This window comes from Terrapene carolina, unplaced genomic scaffold (assembly GCF_002925995.2).
Source record: "Terrapene carolina triunguis isolate 2854851 unplaced genomic scaffold, T_m_triunguis-2.0 Scaffold33392, whole genome shotgun sequence".
NCBI classification, from domain to species: Eukaryota; Metazoa; Chordata; order Testudines; family Emydidae; genus Terrapene; species Terrapene triunguis.
The window spans coordinates 2,831,687-2,854,340 of record NW_020697743.1 but is presented as its reverse complement, the minus strand read 5'-3'; the positions used below and the strand labels follow the sequence as shown (position 1 = coordinate 2,854,340).

At 40.4% G+C, this 22,654-nt stretch overlaps 1 protein-coding gene across 1 annotated transcript in view; it reads left to right on the top strand.

Moving 5' to 3' along the window:
• Positions 1–22,654, top strand: part of LOC113409452 (cyclin-G-associated kinase-like) — a 95,199-nt gene that overhangs the window by 35,615 nt on the left and 36,930 nt on the right. Inside the window, exons 14-21 of the mRNA XM_026663374.1 lie at positions 2,411–2,533; positions 4,977–5,110; positions 6,508–6,702; positions 7,890–8,007; positions 15,302–15,381; positions 15,786–15,979; positions 18,533–18,691; positions 19,841–20,332. Coding sequence (XP_026519159.1) covers positions 2,411–2,533; positions 4,977–5,110; positions 6,508–6,702; positions 7,890–8,007; positions 15,302–15,381; positions 15,786–15,979; positions 18,533–18,691; positions 19,841–20,332 — 1,495 coding nt within the window. The remainder of the gene's footprint in view (positions 1–2,410; positions 2,534–4,976; positions 5,111–6,507; positions 6,703–7,889; positions 8,008–15,301; positions 15,382–15,785; positions 15,980–18,532; positions 18,692–19,840; positions 20,333–22,654) is intronic.

Here is a 22,654-nt window from a genome sequence, read left to right as displayed (position 1 = left end):
TTGGAATTAAGATGGGGAGGATGAGCTGTTTGCCTAAAACTGCGTGGAAAGTGACTAAGTCTGAAAGATTGAGGGATCCTTAGGGTCTTAGCCTAATTGTTTCTGGGGTGCACAGTGTTAATGCCAAGATTATTGTGACCCATAATGCATCTGGAACAGAAAAATCCTGAAAGTAAGAGCTTAATCAGTGACATGCCTCCAACACTTAAACAACAAAACCAAAAACAAAAAAAATTTAGAAAGGTCCTCCAAATGCACCACTTTTCCTAAAAAAAAAAAATAAAAAAAAATCGGACTTTATCCAGAGTTTCCAATTCAAATCACATTTGCAGTTTACGGAGATCTCATTCCCTGAACAGAAAAGTCGAGTCTACCCATAAGATATACAGTTCCTTAGCATGCATATTTGAAGTGTCTGTTGCCCAGGCAGTAACAGCCCACACCATCTTGGCATGGGTGAAGGCACTGTTGAAATTGCCAAATCCAAAGCCGTCAGTGACCTCCTGAAGTTTGTCAGCCCTTACTGTTCATTTAGCCGGTCAGTGACATGGTCCTTACTTGTTCCATTGTAGTCAGAAGGTAACACTGGATCTGCACTTGTCAAAAGCTGTTGCTCAAACTGATCTTGATAAGGCTCCCATCAATGGCCAGAGGTATTTGAGGACCTACAAAAACAAGGTTTCCTTCACACAGCAGAAATTTATCCTGGAAAATAAGCTCTTTGTTTCACTTGAATCAGGAAGCTTTCCCTTTTCATCTTTGTTTGAACCTCATACACCTGAAGGACATGCTTCTTAATTCTCTGGACATCAGCAGGGCAAAAAATTTATCCCCACAATATAATCATGCTACAAATTGGACTCATTAATTCATTGTTGTAGACACAAAAAGAAGACACTTTCTAAATTTAGAGTATCATGCTGAGTGAAAGCAGCCATGTCAGAAGCTAACAGCATTCAAGACTCCTTCAGTGTCCATAAAGGCTCTCCTTTGAGACTCATTGTGATGTTACGATCACAGAGGAACACAACATGCTTATAACTTCAATACTCTGCTTACTAGCCATTGCAAAATGGATGTTTCCTCATCGCTGGATACTCTAGGCCTGGCAGGCAGCTATTTCTCGAACTCGTGCTTAAATTCTCGCTCCTATGCTCATCCACCAATACAAAACTTTCTCAGAACTTCCTTGTCTTTTGCGTTAGTTACAGTTGAAGTTAATGCTAGTTTTGAATCCTCTCCTGGCTTATTCTGACTCCCATTCTAATGTAATAGCTTTGTCCATTCTAATATAATAGTTTCTGGGTGCCCAGAACCTGCCTAAGTCAGCAGAACTCTCCGTTCTGCCAATTTTTTCTGACCCTGACGTTAAGACCTCTCTTTTGGAGGATTACGTAGTGTTTGTTGGTCTGTCTGTGCTTCAATAACAGCCCCGCAATAAAGCTGCAGATGGGCTGGGTCAGCTGATTCAGGTTCGCGGGGCTCAGGCTGCAGTGTAGATGTTCAGGCTCAGACGGGAACCCGGGGTCCGAGACCCCATGATGTGGGTGGTCTCAGAGCCCAGACTTCAGCTCAAGCTCAAACGTGTACACTACAATTTTACAGCCCCTCACCCCCCCACCTGAGCCAGCTGACCCAGCCTCTGAGATTTAGTGCAGTAGGTATTTTTATTGTAACATAGATTTACACTCTGATACTTAAACAGCCTTGTGCAGCTTGTCCCACCAGCAGCCCTTGCACTTGCCGGTCTGGGCAAGAAAATGTGCTGTGATGAAGCAAAGTTCAATCCATTCTGTGAAAGCCATATCAATCTATCCCTGAGCATGCTCAGTGGTCTAAACTAAAACTTTCTTTGTTGGGTTCAGAGGAACAATTTAAAGCATCTATTTGTTATCACAAAGCATCGTTTCATATTTTGCCCCATTTTATAATCCTGTTTTAAAATGTAGACTATTTTTTTACCAGTGGCAGGTTGTTTATAATCTGTTGTAACTCAGAAATTGCTGAAAGGATTTTTCTCAATTAATTTTTTTTTATTGAGCAGAGACCAAGCACGAGAAAATTCAGCCCAAAAGGTGAATGTTTAAGAAAGTTCTGAGCTTATGAATATGAGCTAGAAGGGAGCTGTTTTGCATCATTCTCTAATAGTGACTGTTTGTTCTTCACATTGTAGCTATTTATTTGTATTTCTGTAGCACTCAGAGACAACACTCACGATTAAGGACCTTTTGGGCTGAATATTGAGAAGAGTTTATCCAAATTGAGAGCTTATTTGAGACTGCTCCTGTTTAATTTGTTCTTGGATTTAATATTTACCTACAGAACTGCCAATTTGTTGTTGTTCTAGCTTATATAAGTGTTGTAGTAGTCACTTTTATTTTCTTACCTCTTACCCCATTCCCCAACCCAGGTTTCGGAATGTGGTTGGCCAGCAAGACGTGCACCAAATCTTCAAAACCTTTACAGCATTTGCAAGAACATGCATTTATGGCTAAAGCAAGATCACAAAAAAGTTTGCATTGTACACTGCCTTGTAAGTAGTAGGTACATCTGAAATTTTTCATCTAGTCCAGCTTTAGGTGACCGCAAGGATTGCAGTATCAATCAATTCTTGTGTATGAGTAACATTGATTTTTACCGTCTTAAGCCAATTCTGTAGCGGTCTAAATTTATTTATTTATTCTTTTTTAAGAAAAGGAGCCTGTGTGGTAAAATAGTGCAACTTTCACCAATTTGGTGGTCAATAGGTCAAGAAGAAGGAAAGTGAAATACATTCCCTTTTTACTTCCCAGCTTCCCAGTACAACATTAGTTAATGCACAGCTCTTACAAGAAAAGCTGTGATCATTAAAAATTCCATGCGTGTTTAGGAATCCAGTTGACCTCTAAGATGGTAGCTCCACCAGTGTAGTGTCTCTAACTACCATGCTAGAGGCACTGTTTCAGTACAGACTCAGGAGTGATATCTCATGAGTTAACTCCATTTCTTGCAATAGTCTATGGAGATCTCTCGTCAATGCACGTACATGGTTCAGCCCTGTTTGAGATGTGACATGATGGAAAGCTTGAGTGAGGTATGGCTACAGGCCAGACATTCCACATAGTACTGGCATAAGTTCTTCTTCTTTAATAGAAATGAGCAATACCGGCCATATGCAGAACTCAGATTCTTCTTACTAGAAGTTCCTCTGTTTAGAAACCAGAAAAACAAAAGAATTTCTGAACTGGTGGTTTTAATTAGAAGATACAGTGAATTTTCTAAGTAACTGCATAAGCCTAAAGCGTCTTTCATTCGGAAGATGTGATCCAGGAGCTAAACAAACTCCAGAGAACTAGCTTGTGTCTAAATAATGATCATAGTTCTGTTGATATTTCCCCATAGAGGTGAAACAGCATGCAAGGAGCGGAGAAAAAACAAAATTAAGGATTAACGTAAAGGATTTATAATTTTTCTTTACCCATTCAGTGAGGCCTTCGCTGAATGAACCAGTAACACTGTGTTTCATAATATAAGCCCAGCTACTTTAGAAGTAAGTAATCTTCTTGAGGGAAGACCTCAAGTAAAGCTTTTTGCCCCACATAAACTGCATTTAACAGAGGGTCTTCTGGACTTAGAGGGGCTGTGGGATCTCTAATAACACACCCAGTGGCCCTACCATTCCTTCACAATTGGTGCAGAAGCTGCCATTCTAGCCCATAGGATGAAGTAGCTGCCAGAAGGCTGCACTTCAGCATTATACCCCCTCCCTTACCTCTTTCACCTGCAGTAAAGCCTAATAACTTGGGATTTATGCAGACAAAATGATGGTCATCGTTAATGAATAATCACCTGTAAAACTTGATGATAAAACTACAGTGATTTCATTTAAATAAGCCTTCCGGTTTAAATAGTTCACCAAATGGCTATATTTGACCTACACTGCTGAAATTCATATTTTGCTGGTGTACATAGTATTTTAAGAAGGTTGTACTCCTACTGTGAAATAATGTAGCCATAATCTGTTAACTTGCTTTGAGGCTGTTGGAGGGGGAATCTTCAGAGTTCAGCGGTCTCAGAATTTTTTTGCATTGGATTAATCTCTTAATGATTGCTCTGATCCAAGCACTAGCTTTGTTACTATATCCTGTCACCACCCTCCCATCAAAATGTGGTGGGAGAAATTAACTGAAGTCCATGCTTTTCTTTTCCACGTCCCCTTTATATTGACATTTCTCCTGTTTCCATTCTGTAAATGATCAAGCTTCTGTATGAATTGTAAAGTTTTGTCATCAGAGACTTGTTTACCAATTAACTATTTCTTTCTCTTATGTGGTCTTAATCGTGTTGCATTTCCTGAACGTTCTGCCCTGTCAAAATGAAAATTTTGCTCAAGAATTTTTCTTTAATGTCTCAAACTTCCCTCTGTGTTCCTCTAAATACATGAGTAATTACCAAAGATGTATCGCCAGGCAGGAATTGGAGCCGATGTTGACTGCATGGCTTCGCCGGTTATTCCTGTACACCTCAAGACTTGCTGGCACTGTAACAGAAGCCCCTTAGCTTGTCAGCAGAAGAAGTGCCTAAAATGGATCTCCCACTCAGCAGCCAGACTATGTGGTTAAAACTTTAGGATACTGATGCTAAGAAAATGAACACTCAGAACTCTGAGATAATATAAAGCTAAAGTTAGTAACTACTCAGTAATAGCATTCAAATGAGCACTTAATTCTGTTTATTTCCTGCTTAGCTTTTGTGTTTCATCTTGAAAAACATTTAATTTTAACTATTAAAGAAATTTGCTACATTCCCACAACATTAAGGCTTTATTACTTAAACTGTGGTTCAAAAACCAGCCATGATCAACTTAAATTATGCCTAATTCATAACTTGAAATAAAGGATATGAACTTGGCTTCTTATGTAGACAGGCATGTTCGTCAGTAATTTTCTTAACATTTTGAACTAGGTTTAATAACTTTAGGTCACCATTTTTTGTAGGATGGAAGAGCAGCGTCTGCTGTTGTAGTTTGCTCTTTTTTATGTTTTTGCCGTCTCTTCACTACTGCGGAGGCTGCGGTTTATATGTTCAGTATGAAACGCTGTCCACCTGGCATTTGGCCTTCTCATAAAAGGTACAGTATCAATCTCTTTTCAAAGCATTGTTGAAGCAAATCTACATATGAGCATGTACTGTAAAAAAAAAAAAAAAATTAGCACACCGATTTGTAGGACGAGGTAGTTGATTTAGGAATTAGCCTGGTAGGATGATAGAACATTTGCAAAACCAAATGAGTCACCTGTGTGCTGGGTAAATTTTGAATTCTGCAAGATTTTTGAATCTGTTATTCATGTGACCCTAGTTACTGAACAAATCAACCTGATGTGTGTTGGAACTACATTAAGAATGAAAGCTGAGGTGGTAAAATGCTTGAAGTGAAAACTGTCCTAAATACTTCTCTACAAAGCAAAGTATAACCTATATCCTCAAATGTGGAAGAGACAAAGTAAAGCTTGTTCAGTGTGGACGTAAGTTCCAGCTGTCTGAACGCTCTTCAGACTTACAGAATCCAAAAGTATAACAAGTACTTACTTGAAGTCAGTTCATTGCATATTTAGTGAATAAGAGGATATATACTCCTTTAAAAAGAGTAAATGCATATCTTTTTATGCATTGTATCATCTATTTTGGCAACTAGCATAACTTGAGTTTTTCAGGTGGACTGTATTTAGGTTTTGTAAAAATACTGAAATCTATAACTTCACTAGAGCATCTGCCGATAAATCTTTGCCTTTCAGAATAAAGAGATGTCTGAAAAGGGGGTGTGTGGATTAGCAAACTGCAGAGGAGCAAAATTGTACACTACAGTTTAGAAATATTTTAATTAGATACGACTTGGTTAAAATTGGCTAATTTTTTAAAAGCCCTACTACTGAAATAGTCGGTGCATTCTGACAAGGATGAATCCAAGCATGGTCTGGAGGCTAGAATGCTTGTCTGGGATTTGACAGAGCTGGGCGAAATTCCTTGCTCCACCATAGACTTCCTGTGTGACCATCAACAGCTCATTGTTTCCCTCTGTGCTTCAGTTCCCCATCTGTACAATGGGGATATTAGCACTTCCCCACCTCACAGGGGTGTCGGGAGGAGAAATGCTTTAAAGATTGAGGCACTCAACTACTGTGTTGATGGGGGGCCATATAGGTGCCTAAGTTAGAACAGTATGGGAATTTGTGCATGGATACCGCTGTAGTAACTCTCCTTTGGCCATGGGTGAAATGTGTTAGACATACACATCTAGATTGTTTTCCCCTTTTCTCCGTTTCATTCTTTCCATGCAAGGTTGACTTTGAAATCTATAAAATCAGACTTAAGTTTCCTAATGTGCTGTTAAATATACTCCCTTGTGCTTATGAGTAATGGTGTCATGGAACATTGTGGAATTGAATATTTACAATGACAAGGTAAGTTTCAGATCATGCATTTCCAGGCTGTATTGTTTTTCTGAACAAATACCTCTTGTTTTGACAGGTATATAGAGTATATGTGTGACATGATGGCAGAAGAACCCATTATTCCTCACAGCAAGCCAATCCTTATCAAATCAATTATCATGACACCAGTTCCTCTGTTCAGCAAGCTGCGAAATGGCTGTAGGCCTTTTTGTGAAGTTTATGTTGGGGATGAAAGAGTGACCACTACCTCACAGGAATATGACAAAATGAAGTAAGTGCAGGTTCCTAAACGTAAGTCTGAACTCTTTCTGGAGCTGTTTTAATACTGAAACGTTGCTCCCTGAAGGGACTGTGCGAATGCAGTGAATACACCTCTCGTACAAACTCTGCATTGAAAGGACAGGTCTGTCCTGCCTTTGCTTGGGGGTCATTGAGGGCAGACCTGGTGATACTCTACCCAAGTTCTGTCTGGAAGGCCTAACTCCATCCACAGTCTCAGAGCAGCGGACAGTTAGTATTCAGACGCGCATTTAAACCTGTGGTATTGTGCAGGAGATAGATATAACCAGTGTTAAGGTTGTGCTTTTGGGAGAGTCTGGAACCTAGGCAGGAAAAGAATTGGTACCAGCAGCATATTATTATAATCCTCTATTTCAAATCCCAACTCTGGTGTTAAGGAGGAGCGGAGAAAGATTCCACTGACATTTGAAGGTCAGGCCTGCTTCCAGGAGTTAAAAATGGAGGATAAAAATGGGGTTGCACCTTCTAAACACACTGGATTAGGAGAGCTTCCCAGAGAAATGAAATGGAAAAGTGGTGGAAGACTACAGCTCAGAGTTGGTCTTTCAGGAACCCAGCATGTGCAGATGCATCTGTGCTACTAGTGTGATGGTCTGTCATTGTACCCCTGACAACTTTCACATGCCTGCTCAGACCTCACCCGCAGCTCTCTGCAACTATGAAATTGATCCTTTCAAGGGGCAGAGCTGCATACTGTTATAGAAGCTGGAAAAGGTGGTTGCTCCTCCTTGAGAGGAGGGCATTGAGTGTGAAGCAAATTTGGGGGATAATCTATCTAATTGAGCAATAAGCTAAGGAGAGCAGTAGGAACGGGCATTAGGAAAACATCGTGTCTCACTGCTATGATGAATACAGTAGCGTGGTAACTAGTTTTATGGTCAGCTCAATAGTGTGGTAACAGCAATCTGATTCTTTGCCACTGTGCAAGATAGGAGGCTGGTCTAGATGGGCCTCAGTCTCCTGCGGGGAGAGGGCCAATTCCTAAAAAAGATGTTACTTCCTGAATATCTAAGCCCTAGTTCCATAGTAAAAAAAAGTTGTGGAATTTCTAAGTTGCCTAGAGGGACCTGGAGTAAGCAGACAGAACAGGTAAAAACACATTAATTTCAAAGCAGTTGTTTTTCTTGAAACTTAATGTGAGATGTGCTTTTTCTTCAGGGACTTCAAAACTGAGGATGGCAAAGCCGTAATCCCATTGGGTATAACAGTCCAAGGTGATGTTCTCATTGTGATCTATCATGCCAGGTCGACATTAGGAGGCAGACTCCAAGCCAAGGTAATGACATACTTCATGGAACCTTTACAGGGTTTATTCTTTGCAATGCAGAACAATCCCCATGGTCTCTTCCATGATTACTGTGTTGTTTGTTAGTTGTTTGATTGTTCCCCTTCTGTGCGCTCATCTGTCTTTGAGAAAAGAGTTTGAGGTGTTCAGGTGGCTTGGCTAGGAGTTCAACCTTCCCTTTCAATCCTGTCATGACGTGCAGCCTCTGGTCAGCATTCTGACAAGAAGTGTACAGTTAGTTGCTCCTTTTGCAGCATTTTCTGGTAAGCAAGCATTTCAACAACTGGTAGTTATCCCCAGTGTCTGATGCCTGGAGCTCCTGCCCCTTACTTCTCCATGCAGTTCTGCCAAAGTTCCTTATTTAGAAGTGGCAAAAAATCAGAACTTTGTGTGTTAGCCAGGAGTCTTCATCTGTTGTTTTTATTTCCCACCAAAAGGAAGGTTGATTACTTTTTTCTGTCTAAAAGTCAAACTGCAGTATGATACAGGCTCTCTAATCACATTAATTGCCAAGAGTAAATCACTAAAACAGAATCTTAAACAGCTACCTTCTTGCCTGTCTGATTACAGTTGTTTAAAATGTTTGTTTGGAATGCTGCTAAAAACAGAATTATGTTTTCTGACTTATTCTGTGATACAGGATCAGATTGAACTTGTATGGACTATCTGAACTGTCACTGAAACAGAGACCACCATCCTTCCCAGTTCTGGGGAGATTGAATTTTAGATATAAAATGTCACTGTTTGATTCTTCAGGATTCAGAGCACGTAGTAAGTGATTAACTCTAGCTAGAATTGACACTCCTTTTCTTAAGATGAAATGAGGCCACTTGGACTATGATTTTCACAGTGTGTGCACCTAAAATTACTATCCAAAGCGCACATTTATGAAAAATTAAGCCACTTAGGGACCTAAGTGCAGAGCACGGAGTAGCTCCCATTGAAGTCAGCATGTTTTATGGATGCTCAACATCTCTAAAAATAGGGACGTTTTTCCCCTTCCCTCAACATCCGTTTTGGTGCCTGGCCTCACTGTATTCATGCAGTGTCCAGCCATCTGACAGCTGCATAAACTAGATAGCATGCATCCTAGCACATTTAACATTCAGCGGTTGACTTCCTTTTCTTTCTCCATCACAAGAGAGCTGGCATATAATATACTTTGCCATGATCAAGTGGGGCACCTTAATAACACACCTCTTTGCTAACTTACATGATAGTGATTTTATATATATATATATATATATATATATATATATATATATAGACACACACACACACCTCTACCTCGGTGTGTATATATGTCCTCGGGAGCCCAAAAATCTTACCGTATAGGTGAAACGGCGTTATATCGAACTTGCTTTGATCCGCTGGAGTGCGCAGCCCCGCCACTCCTGGAGCGCAGCTTTATATCCGAATTCGTGTTGTATCGGGTCGCATTCTATCAGGGTAGAGGTGTGTCTCTCTCTTGCTCTCTCTCGCTCTCGCGCTCTCTCTAATATATAGATAGATAGATAGATATAATCTTTTTTAATATCCAGAACACAGAGACCACAACTGGAATAGGTATTTGGGCCAATAGCAAAGTGGGATTCCAGGAATTTCCATCCCGCACAGATTAGGAGGTCCATCTATTCCAGTGTCCTGCTTCCATCTGTGGTTTGGCTCAGTGCATAGTCTCCTTACTATCCTTCACGCTGCAGGAGGCAACAGAATATTGTTGCTTCATGATTTTTCTTTCAACTAAAAATGCTAACATTTTTCAGGCTATAAAAGCAAAGCTTGCATGTGAACGGTTTCAGAGTAGCAGCCGTGTTAGTCTGTATCCGCAAAAAGAACAGGAGTACTTGTGGCACCTTAGAGACTAACAAATTTATTTGAGCATAAGCTTTCGTGGGCTACATCCCACTTCTTCGGATGCATAGAATGGAACATATATTGAGGAGATATATATACACACATACAGAGAGCATGAACAGGTGGGAGTTGTCTTACCAACTCGGAGAGGCCAATTAAGTAAGAGGGGGGGGGAAAAAAAACTTTTGAAGTGATAATCAAGATAGCCCAGTACAGACAGGTTGATAAGAAGTGTGAGAGTACTTACATGGGGAGATAGAGTCAATGTTTGTAATGGCTCAGCCATTCCCAGTCTTTATTCAAACCTAAATTGATTGTGTCTAATTTGCATATCAATTCGAGTTCAGCAGTTTCTCGTTGGAGTCTGTTTTTGAAGCTTTTCTGTTGTAAAATAGCCACCCGCAGGTCTGTCATTGAATGACCAGACAGATTAAAGTGTTCTCCCACTGGTTTTTGAGTATTATGATTCCTGATGTCAGATTTGTGCCCATTAATTCTTTTGCGTAGATATATCTCCTCAATATATGTTCCATTCTATGCATCCGAAGAAGTGGGATGTAGCCCACGAAAGCTTATGCTCAAATAATTTTGTTAGTCTCTAAGGTGCCACAAGTACTCCTGTTCTTCTTGCATGTGAAGTCTCTCTCAACCCAAATTACTAAAAGTTCTAGCTTTCTCTGCTTTGGTGTAGCCATAGTGAAGTCTGGAAATACAAATGTGAAATATTTATACATTTCAGGATTACTTACCTACAGAATTCAAGGAATTATTGTCACACACAGGTTCTGAAAACAATTATTTTAGCATGCAAATATAATGGATAAAAGCATTTAGTCGTCTATGCAAATACTTTCAGTGCTGGTAGAAGTTAATTTTTCAGATTTTTTTCACCATTGTATTTCTCTACTACACATTCTTCGCTCAATCTGTAATTCCTCCTTCAGATTTCCTAGGTTTGCTAGGTTTCCAGAAAATATAGGGAAAAAGTGAGAACTGCCAAAAGCCAAGCAGAGTTGGACCTTGCATAGGAAGTTAAAACCAACAGTAAAAGATTCTTTAGCCATGAAAATAAAGAAAGAAGTGAGACTGCGAAGCACAGAGGATGGAGTGGAGATAAAAGATAATTTGCCTCAGTTTTTAATAAGAATGAGGAGCATGTGGACATTGGCAGGGTGACTAATGGGAATGATGATATGGAAGTAGAAATTACCACATCTGAGTTGGAAGTCTAGCTCAAAGAATTTAATGACCAAGTCAGGGGACCTAGATAATCTCCATCCAAGAATATTAAAGGAAACTGCCACATGAAATTGTGATCCCAATAGCAACGATTTTTAATGAATCCTTAAACTCGGGAGTTGTACTCTGACTGGCAAATTGCAAATACGTTTAAGAAATGAAAAGAAAGTGACCAAAGAAACTACAGGCCCGTTAGTTTGACCTCAATTATATGCAAGATCTTAGAACAAATTTTTAAAGAAAAAGTAGTTAAGGAAATAGAGGTAAATGGTAATTGGGATAAAATACAACATAGTTTTACAAAAGAGAGATCCTGCCAGACCAATCTGATCTTTCTTTGAAAAGATAACTGATTTTCTAAACAAAGCAAATGCATTAATCTTATCTACCTGGATTCCAGTAAGATTTTTTTATACAGTTCCATATGGGAAATTATTAGCTAAATTGGAGAAGATATCAATTAATAAAAGAATTGAAAGGTGGGTAAAGAACTGGTTTAAGGGATCATACTGAAAGGTGAACTGCCAGACTGGAGGGAGGTTACTAGTGGAGTTCCTCATGAATGGGTCTTGGTACTAATCTTCATTAACATTTTCATTAATGACTTTGGCACAAAAAGTGGGCATATGCTAATAAAATTTGTGGGTGAAACAAAGTTGGGAGTATTGCCAACACGGAGGAGGACTGCAATATTCTACAAGAAGATCTGGATGGCCTTGAAAACTGGAGGAATAGAAATGGGATGAAATTTTATAGTGGAAAGAGCAAGGCCATGCATTTAAAGACTAACAAGACTTTTTGCTGTAAGCTGGTGACTTAATCAGTTGGAAACAACAGGGGTGGAAGAGAGAGACCTGGTGTATTGGTTGATCACAACATGACTGAGTCACCAATGTGATGGGACCATGAAAAAGGCTAATTCAATACTAGGATGCATCTGGCAAGGTGTTTCCAGTAGAGGTAAGGGAATGTTATTGCCATTATACAAGGTACTGGTGAGACCTCACTGGGAATATTGTATTCTGTTCTTGTCTCTCGTGTGTAAGAAAGATGACTTCAAACTGCGACAGGTGCAGAGCAGGGCTACTAGGATGATCAATGGAATGGAGAACCTACCTTACTTGAGGAGACTTAAGGAGCTTGGCTTGTTTAGTCTAACCAAATGAAAGCTGAGGGGAGATATGATTGCTCTCCAGAAATTAGATCGATAAACACCAGGGAGGGAAAGGAGTTATTTAAGTTAAAGGCAAATGTTGGCACAAGAACAAATGGATATAAACTGGCCATCAATAAGTTTTAGGCTTGAAATTAGACAAAGGTTTCTAAACATCAGAGGAGTGAAGTTCTGCAAAAGCCTTTCAAGGAGGGTAGTGGAAGCAAAAAAACCTAACTTGTTTCAAGACTAAGCTTGATAAGTTTATGGAGGGGATGGTATGATGAGGTTGCCTACAGTGGCATATGGCCCATCTGCGACTGCTATTAGTAAATATCTCCAGCTATCAAAGATGAGACACTAGATGGGAAGGGCTCTGAGTTATTATAGGAAATTCTTTCCCAGGTGTGCAGCTGGTGGGTCTCACCCAAATGCTCAGGGTCTAACTGATTTGCCATATTTGAGGTCAGGAAGGAATTTTTCCCTAGGTCAGATTGGCAGAGAGCCTGGAGGTTTTTTACCTTCCTCTACAGCGTGGCACATGGTCGCTTGCTAGTTTGAACTAGATTAAATGGTGGAGTCAACTGTAACTTGAAGTCTTTAAATCAAGATCTGAGGATTTAGTAGCTCAGCCATAGGTTACGGGACTAGTACAGGAGCGGGTGGGTGAGGTTCTGTGGCCTGCAACGTGCAAGAGGTCTGACTAGGTGATCATAATGGTCCCTTCTGGCCTTAAAGTCTGAGATCTCTGTATGAATCGGTAGGATTTAACATACTGGATCAGACCATTGCTCCAGCAATTGTTGTATCTTACATGTAGCCTGTGGCTGACATACCATCTATTTGGAAAACTTGCTTTCCATGTGGAATTTTAATTGGACTCTTGCCAGATCAGAAAAATCTTTCTCCTCATTCAACGAAGAAGCTGCTTTAATGACATTTGGTTAAATGTTGGGGGAGGCCACTATCCAGTCATAAGCAGTTCTTGGTGCCTTTTTTAGAAGCTTTTCCCACTTCCTGGTAATTGAACACTGATATTTGTTGACTATGAAAATTGCTGCCAGTGCATTGAAAGTGGAGAACTAGCCCTGAAGGTTACTATTGGAAATTATAAATGTCTGTTATTGGCTACAAAATAAGTAGAGCTGATTTCACTTTTTTCAAAAGCCACAGACCAGGATAGCAGTGTCTTACTGGAAGGAGGGTATGGTAAGACATTTTGTCCTCTCTTGAACAAAGCCAAGACTTTTAAAAAATATGTGCGTAAAGTTAGGCTCCTAGATAAGTTGCTTGACTTTCCAAAGTACTGAGCACTTACCCGTTAAGACTCTTGGACATTGAAATTTTAAATTGCCATGATCTCGCTATTTTAGCTCTTTGTCCTAGTGGAACTCCAAGCCACAACACTGATATGTGCAGTGACAGCCCCAATAATGGAGTTGGCCTGTTTTGACCTTAATGTGACTTTGCCAATTCTGATCTTCCAAATTGCACTTGGTTATTCTGTAGAACTGGGTTGTGGTGTATGGATTTTGACTGAAATGAAGATGTTACAATAGCAGTTAAAACTAAAAATGAAACATGTTGCTTTGCCTTAAGTTTATGTACGTTAATTTGGTAAATGCTGCTCTTCGTAATCAAGTGCAAACACATCAACAAGAAAGAGGATTATTCGATCTGTACTGTTCACAATACGTTTATTGAAAATATCCTTTTTTTTTTTTTTAACTCCTTTTTGAAGTTCGGAGTCAAATTTAGATTGAGTTTGATAGTGTTGCAAATATTACAGCAGGTATCTCCAGATAGTGCTTTTATACATCTTCCATGCTCTTTTAATTAGCGTATGAGCAACTCTTGAGTCTTGAAGACATGCTGTGTTTTACCTTCATAGTAAATGGCTCTGAGCAAGAAGCAGTGGTGTTTGGAGAGGGAGCATTGCAGGCAGCAGCAGGGGAGTTGGCTCTCTCTTTTGGTCTCGGAGGGGCTGAGATTCCTGAAAGGATGGATTGCCCTGTGTACTTTCTGGCTACCTTTCTTCCAGGACTGATGTATATGTGTAAATAAAGGCAAACTACTTACGTTGGTGTTTGCAGAAGGGAAAATCGTCTTGTCTGTCAGCAGAAGGAAGAGTTGGATAAGTTAGATGGATGTCATGGATCAGTTTCAAAAAACCCCTATTATGCTGGCCCGTGTGAGATTGACAGCCAGGATATTGCACAGGAAATGAATAGAAGTCCTTGCATACACATGACATACTGTGTAAACATAAGTACTGAGATGCTGACAAACTTTCACTTGATTAATACATCTAGTTCTCTTTAGGCTGTTCTCCCTCAACGCTGTAGATGGATTCTGTAAGTGTTAGTTATTCTGAAAAGGCTACTGAAAGATCCAGAGTTCTACCCTACAGAATTATGTCTTGTCTTCAGAGGCAGATTAGGGGTTTGTGGGGCCCTGGGCAAGAGCAAGTAAGGACTTCTCCCCCTCCCTTCTGCCTGCAGTCCCTCCCGGCGTTCCTGCTGGGGAGCGGGGTTGGGGCGCAGGGGCTTCCCCCATCCACCCAGCGCTGCTGACGAGGATTGGGGTTGGGGTGTTGGGGCTTGCCCTGCCCGCCTGGCACTCCTGCCGGGTAGTGGGGTTGGGGCGTGGGGGCTTTCCCTGCTTCCCAGCAGGCTAATCTGCCACTGCTTGTCTTGAGTTTGAGCATGCTGTACTAGCTTTTGATGAAGCTTTTCCCAATTTGTACAGGTGTAAGTGAGATTAGAATCAGGTTCCTTGTGTCTTTATTTCTGACGGTGTTTCTTCAATGATACTACCTACTTACTTGAAAAATTGAAATAAACAAACAAGTCCAAATTCAGCCATCCCAAGAAAAATGCTATATGGAGCTATTGTATGTTTAGAGAAGCTGAACTGAAAGAGAATGCCTTCATGAATATCAAAAACGCTTTCCACCAAAAGGAAAGTAAGATACAGAGTCCTTATCTTCTGTTACACAGAATTATGTAATTATCCTATGTTTTCTCCTCCCCATAGATGGCTTCAATGAAGATGTTCCAGATTCAGTTCCACACAGGTTTTGTGCCCCGGAATGCCACCACAGTGAAATTTGCTAAGTATGTGAATATTTTGCTGAACACAACTTGCAGAAACTTTTTTCAAATTATTTTACTTGCCAGATCAACAGATCTAGGGGGGGAGTATGTTTTATTAGTGTGGGAAAATGATAGCTTTCATTTTTAACAAAATGAGTCCTGGCTTTTGATTGACCACACTTCCTTTGACTCAGCGTCTCTTGATGAGGGGTTTTCTTGAAATTTCTTCATAATAAATCATCCCTATGAGATTAAACAGGGAAAAAGTAACCCAATCCAATTGGTTTTATGCTTTGCACACCAATTCCATAGACATACTAGTCACTTAACTTGCTGCAGTCCAAGACAGTGAACCTGATGGGCTGATTGAATATTTGCCTTGAAAGATTTTTGATTTGTGATTTTATTACATCGCCATATTACAGGTATGATCTGGATGCTTGTGACATTCAAGAGAAATATCCTGACTTATTTCAAGTGAATCTGGAAGTGGAGGTGGAGCCCAGAGACAGACCCTGTAGTGAACGAGCGCCATGGGATAACTTGAACATAAAGGGACTGAATCCCAAGATCCTTTTCTCCAGTCGGGAGGAACAACAAGAGATTTTATCGAAATTTGGTAAAGCTTAACTTTGGAGGCATTAGAAACTTTAGCCTGTTTCCTATCCTTTTAAAGCATTCCCGTTCAGGACTCATTTTGTTTAGTTTTCAGACAAATTTTTAAACAGACCTTTAAAAGGGAAAACTTAATTCTTGTGAAGAGCTGTGCAGTACCCTTGCCTGTTATAAAGGAATAGGAGTTTTCCTTAATACTAGATTGTAATTAGCCCAATCTTTTTATCTATATTGGCACTGTTTTCACCTTTTCCCAGAGCTCTGGAGGCCCTATTTGGAGTGACACATCAAACAAAAATACTTGGCAGTTGAGCCCTTCGCCTCCAAAACCTGGGGAGAATTCCCTCCGCTTTCACTGCTTAGCTGAGCTTACACTTCCATCAATGCAGTTCAAAGTATTCTAGCATTCTCCATAAGTGACCTTTCATACCCATAGTTCAAAAGATATTGTTATTGAGATGTTTCTTGTGCATAGTCCAGTAGAGTTATGGTTTGTTTCTCTTAAGATTTCCCTGCATTAGTGAGTGTCAGTTGTTCTTGAAGGGATCTTACTTTTTTAACATTGCATCTTATCTGTTTAGCCAACTTCCTCGTTCTGAATATATTTTTAGTAATTCTTGCCAGGATTGCTATACTTAATGTTTGCTTTTTTTCTTGGTCTCATTAGTTTTCATGTTCCACTCCTTCATCCTTTCTTTAATGTTCTCTAACGTGGCTGTATTTAGAGAATAAGTAAGACCTCACTTCTTGTCTTTCTGCTTCTTTTATCTTTTTTAACTCAGTGTATTTGCTTTTTTCCTCACTTTTCTCTTGATCCAACATAGTCACTTTTCCCCTTTTTTCATATGTTTTTAGAAAAGTATATTTCTGCCAGGCATTTTGCATTAAGCCTTGTTGTTCTTTCCTGAACATAAATCTCCCTTTTATATTGTATTCTAGTTAGGACACTCAACTAAATCATATTGTGAACAACATTTTTTGTTTTACATTAATCTAAGGTGTTGGTATTGAAAGTGAGAGAATTTTTTAAAAAATCACTTAGTTACTATGCTCCTTTACTTTCTGAATTTGCCTCCTCTTGAGCAAAAGAAAATCCTGGAAGCTGATTTAATTTAGATTCTTAGCCCTGAAATGTTTGGGTTTGAAAAACTGGAGGTGAAAATATATTTTTTAATTGAAATTTAAGATAAAAAATGTTATTGTTTTTTCTTAGATCTTCATAAATTTGTTTTCACAAAACTTAAACATGGGACCAAAGCTGAGTTGGCAGGACCCTTTCAATGTTTAGCATATCCCATACTGTATTTTTTGTGAATCTTTTGGTTTTTAAACAAAGATGGTATTGCAGCACTCCAGTAAGTCAGACACTACGCTGCTGGCATTAGGGTATGTCAACACTTGATCTGGAAGGATAATTGTCATTTTGGGTAGGCGTATGCACACTAGTTTTGAGCTAGCGCACTAAAAATAAGAACATAGTTAGGGTGGGGGCGGGCTAGCTGCTCTGAGTACATGCTTAGGGTCCTCGGCAGGATGGTACTGGGGTGGCTAGCCTATCCCGCTGCTACAGCTGTACTTCTATTTTTAGCATGGTTGCTCAATCAGACTGAGTTGAAAACTACACCTCCACCTTGTGTAGATGCACCCTTACAGACTGCGATGTACAGAGCAGATGTGGGGTGTTCACCAAGTTAAATACTTTGTTCTGTGTTCGATAATTCAACTTACTTCCATGTATGCACCTCATTCTTTCCAAAATGAAGTAATTCCCATGCTAAAACTCTCGCCAGTTAGGTGTCCACTCTTCGATTTGGCATGGAGCTCTTGTTCTTGTGTGAGACTACAGAGCCATTGATAAGGCAATCTTCCCTAGCTTCTGACAATATCCCTCCAGCTCAGCACCTGACATTGAAGTAAGGAAAATGACCAATTCCTGCATGAGCAGGGTGCTGTCACTCACCTGCTTCCAAGTTGAAGTTGACAGCTTTGTATCCTAGATCAGTGGTACACTGTTGTTGCCTTACACTTTAAGTACTTTCTATGAGTTTCATTGAACCTGTTCTTTTTGGTTTTTTTGTGGGAGAAGGGAAACGGAACGATCTTTCTGTGTCCTGTTTTGAAATGGCTGTGATTTGTTCACAGCCCTCCTGTCCACCTTGGTCTATTTTGTAATATCTTCAGAGTGTTACTGGTATGCAGTAAAGAACCAGAAATTGATGGCAACTGACTTGAGTAGAGTCACATCAGTTTAAATATAGGACACAAAACTCTACTAGAATATTAAGTCTTATACCTTAATTTAATTTCACAGCTGTTAAGTGTGTGGCTGAAATCAGGGTTAAAACTCCATCCTAAATTCACAGCTGTATGGGCTTTTCCCTACACAGAGACTAGCAGCTTGCTCATGAGATCCAACCAAGAGTTATTTCCTGACTGCCACCTTGATATGTTTTTGAGTAAGATACCACGTGCTGCATGTTTGGATTGACACAATCTGAATTTTTCCAGTGTCAGAACTGTATGTCTAAGGTTTTTGGCTTGAAATTCCATCTGACAGGTAAACCTGAGCTGCCTAGACAGCCAGGTTCAACAGCACAGTACGAAGCAGAAGAGTCCAAATTGGAACAGTCTCCCGAAAGCACACCCACAGAGCCGGACTCTCCACAGAGCAGCAGCACTGATGCAAATAACTTCTTCCATACTCTGGATTGGGAAGGTAGGTGAAGTTACTAATTCTTTACCAAAAGGACTAATCTCTTGTGCAATACTTCAGTTGTCTCTCCCCCACCTGCAAGGATTGCTCCAGCGTTGGCACATTGTTACATAATGGAAGCAAAGGGACAGATCATGATTATTTCAATTTTGTGTGTTGCCTCATCAGAGTGCAAGTAAAAACCATTTAAAAAGGACTGAGCTTTTCAGGTCTGCGAATGTTGCTGTCCAGCTTCATTTGGGATCTCCAAATCAGCATAAAGTAAAGGTAATAGGTATACACTGCTGCTCACAAATCAAACTGAGGCAGGGCTGTATCCTCCCCCTTCCTTTGTGGATGCTGGCTGCAAAGCAAGCAGGTGGAGTGGCCAAGAAATTCTGGCATGGGTTGAACTGAGTAGGTCTGGACTGAAAACATGGCCTGCCTGCTCTGGTGTTTTCCGAGAGCCCTGTGTCTCCACGCTGTTCCTGGCTTTCCCCAGCACTTGACAGCAAAATTGCTGGGGTGCCATTGGTGACAGCGTTACTACTGATTTTAGAGCAGCAGTATAATACAAAGCCCTTGTAAACCATCATTTACTCAGTGTCCCAAAGGGGAGTGTCAGACTGAAGGCTCTTCCCCAGTGTCTCACTCCTGTCCTCAGCTCAGATCATATCTCCTTGTCCAGCACAAAGGGTTTGCTTTAATTGTGCAGCGTTAATAGTTGCACATGTTGAGTGGTGGAGGAATATACTACTTATTCACATTTCCGGTCCGTGTGCTCCTGGCAGGCAGAGCCATTTTGCTCCCTTGGCTTTGTCTATGGGAAGGGGGGTATTTGCCTCTGAGGATGGAAGGACACGAGGGGCCGGGGATGGGAGGGCGGCATTTGTAGCTAGTGCTCAGTAGCAGCGGTCGTGGCCTCTAGTGGCTGGAGGATAAACTTGCAGGAAAACAAGCTTCTCTTCTCCCCCCGCCCTCCGCCCCCCCTTTTCTGAGCAGGGCAAGCTAGTGGCACTTCACTTCTCTGTCCCTGCCCCCTGAGCCTTCTTGTGCAAGGAACTTTAAGTTCAGACCCTGGCACTTGAACCTGGTTTCTCCTTGTTGAGCAGGAGAATTCTGTTAACTTAAAGGTGTTATAAAAAGATAAATCTGTTTTTATTCATTCAATAGAAGGAAGAGATCCAGAGCCTGGAGCAGAGGACCGCTTGTCCAAAGATAATCATCCTGGACTGATTGGTGACAGGGATGAAAGTGACCCATCAGATGAAGAATTTGCTGCATTTCCTAGTGAAGGAAGAACAGAAATAGTTGAAGAAAAAGAAAAACCCAGTCCTCCAGAAGAAGATGCAGATATATTTTTTGAAGCTAATTTTGAAACTCCATCTGCCCAACCACAAGAACCTCAGTTGGAAGACCACGTAGATTTATTGGGACTAGACTCTGATGTTCCATCAGAGCAGAATCAAACTGCCTCAGAGATGAAGAGCTCATCTAGCAACGCAGACTTACTGAACAATTTGTTTGTGGGTAGCACGTCGCAGGTTTCAGAAGAGTCTACTGGGGACCTTCTAGGCGAAGGGGCAGACTTCTTTTTCAGCAGTCAACCTCAGCCGTCAGCCAGTAACCAGAGTACATCTCCACCCACAACATTGCCTTCTGCTGGTATGTAACTCAATTCTCTCTACTTCGGAATTGTGATATAGTGTGAATAACTGAATGAGGCAATAATTATTAGCTGCTTTACTATTTTTCTGTTTGTACACTATGTTAGTACCCTGTTTTGATCTATATCTAAAAGTTCTGTTCCAATCTGTCATCAGAATCTGCGAAAGGGGCACATAATTCTTAGACAAAGTACATAGTAAAAGGTCTGTTTCTTATGACCGAATAATTGCTTCATAACACTTAGCAGCTTTTCACATGGTTCAAGTTTACAACCTTCATTGAAAGCCACCTTTACTCAAAATATGACATTGGCAGTGTTGCATTTTTCCCTATTTTCACGACTTTGAAGTACAGCTTCAGCTGAGTTTTACACAAATTCATCTCACTTTGTTTTTAAAAAAAAATCCATGCAAAAGCAAAACTTTGTGCTGTCCTGCATGCAAAAGTGTTGATTTGTTTTATGTTCATCTCTGGATCCAAGTACATAGAACTTACATTGCCAAGACATGAAAGGGTGATTACCCATTTCTTCCTCACGTTTTCCAGAGGTTAATAGCAGCTTTGAGTGAAAGACGACAACTCGATCATTACTGAGTCTTGCACTTGTATACAGTCATTTATCCCTGTCACAAGACAGGAGCTCCAAGAAGTGTTACTAACACCTCATTAAGGAACTACTGGATGTTACTGGTCCGATTCTTTGACAATGTGTGGCCAGGACTGGGCCAGTGGTAGGTCTTGATCCTCATGTAATTCAGCATCCGCACCTACATAAGACTAAAGTGCAAGGAGAATATACAATTAAGCAAAACCTTACCAACTGCCTGATCTTCAGAACGCAAATTATTTTGATTTATGTAATAGAAGTCCCGCTTTCCTTTATTAAGAGGGCTAAAAGGACTAGGATCCATCAGTTTTATTCCTGATTTAGAACTAGTCGTAATTCTAGAGTGCAGAATTCCTTCAAGCTGAATGTAGTATTAAATGTTCCTTCAACCCAATTTTTTTTTCCAGTTCATCACTGTAAATGTCATTCTAAAATATCCCTGTTACAATGACATCATTTTCTTTGGGAATTGGTTAAGGGATCTGACGTAAATGCACAAAAATCATCAGATTTGGACAGAAGGCTAGAATTACATGCTACATTGCTGCATTCTAGATAACTTATGTGATCCCTGAAATATTTATTTCCTGCTTCATTATTGCTGACTTGTTTGAATAAATCAAATTATTTAGGTTTAGCATTTTCTCTCATTGGCAGGAGTCCATAAAAGTTATAGTCAGTGTAGTTTATCCTTTGACTATGCGCCCCTTGTTAGCCGTGGGAAAGCACTGAGAAATGCACCTCAACCTATTGTTACATTATATAAAGAAAGTAACAGTCGTATAGTAGTTTTGTTGAATTACGGGAATGAGTATATCTGGTGCTTCTACTGGTTTTTTCAACTTGCATATTACCTTCTTAAGTCAGATCGATGTCTGAGATTCTGTACCTGCATGCTGAAGCAAAAGGCAGGCTGTATATGCATGAGATTCAGTGTTCAGGATAACATGCTTTACAGCAGCATATGCAATATAATCATGTTATCTAAAGACACATCAGGGCTGGATTATCACTTCTGGATTCTAGTTTTTTGGAGTCAGACTGGTAGAAGTCCCTTAGTTCTTGAAGTTCATTCACCCTTGAGGGCAACTGGTACAGGGCAGAACTTGAGCCAAGCCTCTTGCTGGCCATCACATGCCATCCCCTGCTGGGTATAGCTACTGTTCCAGTTAGTTCTCTCCCTGCCAGTGGTCACTGAAGTAGCTCCCTCCTGGACACTGTGCTGCTGCCTTCTCCAGCTCGTGTGTCAGCACGATGAACATGAATCACCTTTAGTCATGCCTTCCTTGTACTGGGGCTGTTCTGTTTTGTTTTTGCTAGTTTAACAACCCACTTTGGTTACAATTTGTTATCTGGGGCTCTGGGATTCCTATCTTGTTGCTGACTTCTTTTTAGATCTCCCTACTAATGTGACTTTTTGGATAAATGTGGGCTGATCTGAAATGAATGACTCAAGATTGAGGGAATGGCTTGTGTAGAGAAAACTAGCGTTGTGGCTGAATTTTTATACAGTGTCAGTAAGGATTTACGTTGGAAGGGATAATTGTTTTCCTTGGCTGTGATTGGCTGAAATGCTCTGCTTGTCTAATAGCATGTAAGTACTAATGTCTGGGGGCAGGGACCGATTGTTGTCTCCTGCCAGAAAGAAGAGAAACTTCAAAAGCCTTCGTCAGTTGACACCCATGACCTCACCTTATTGCCCCTGCCCAAGA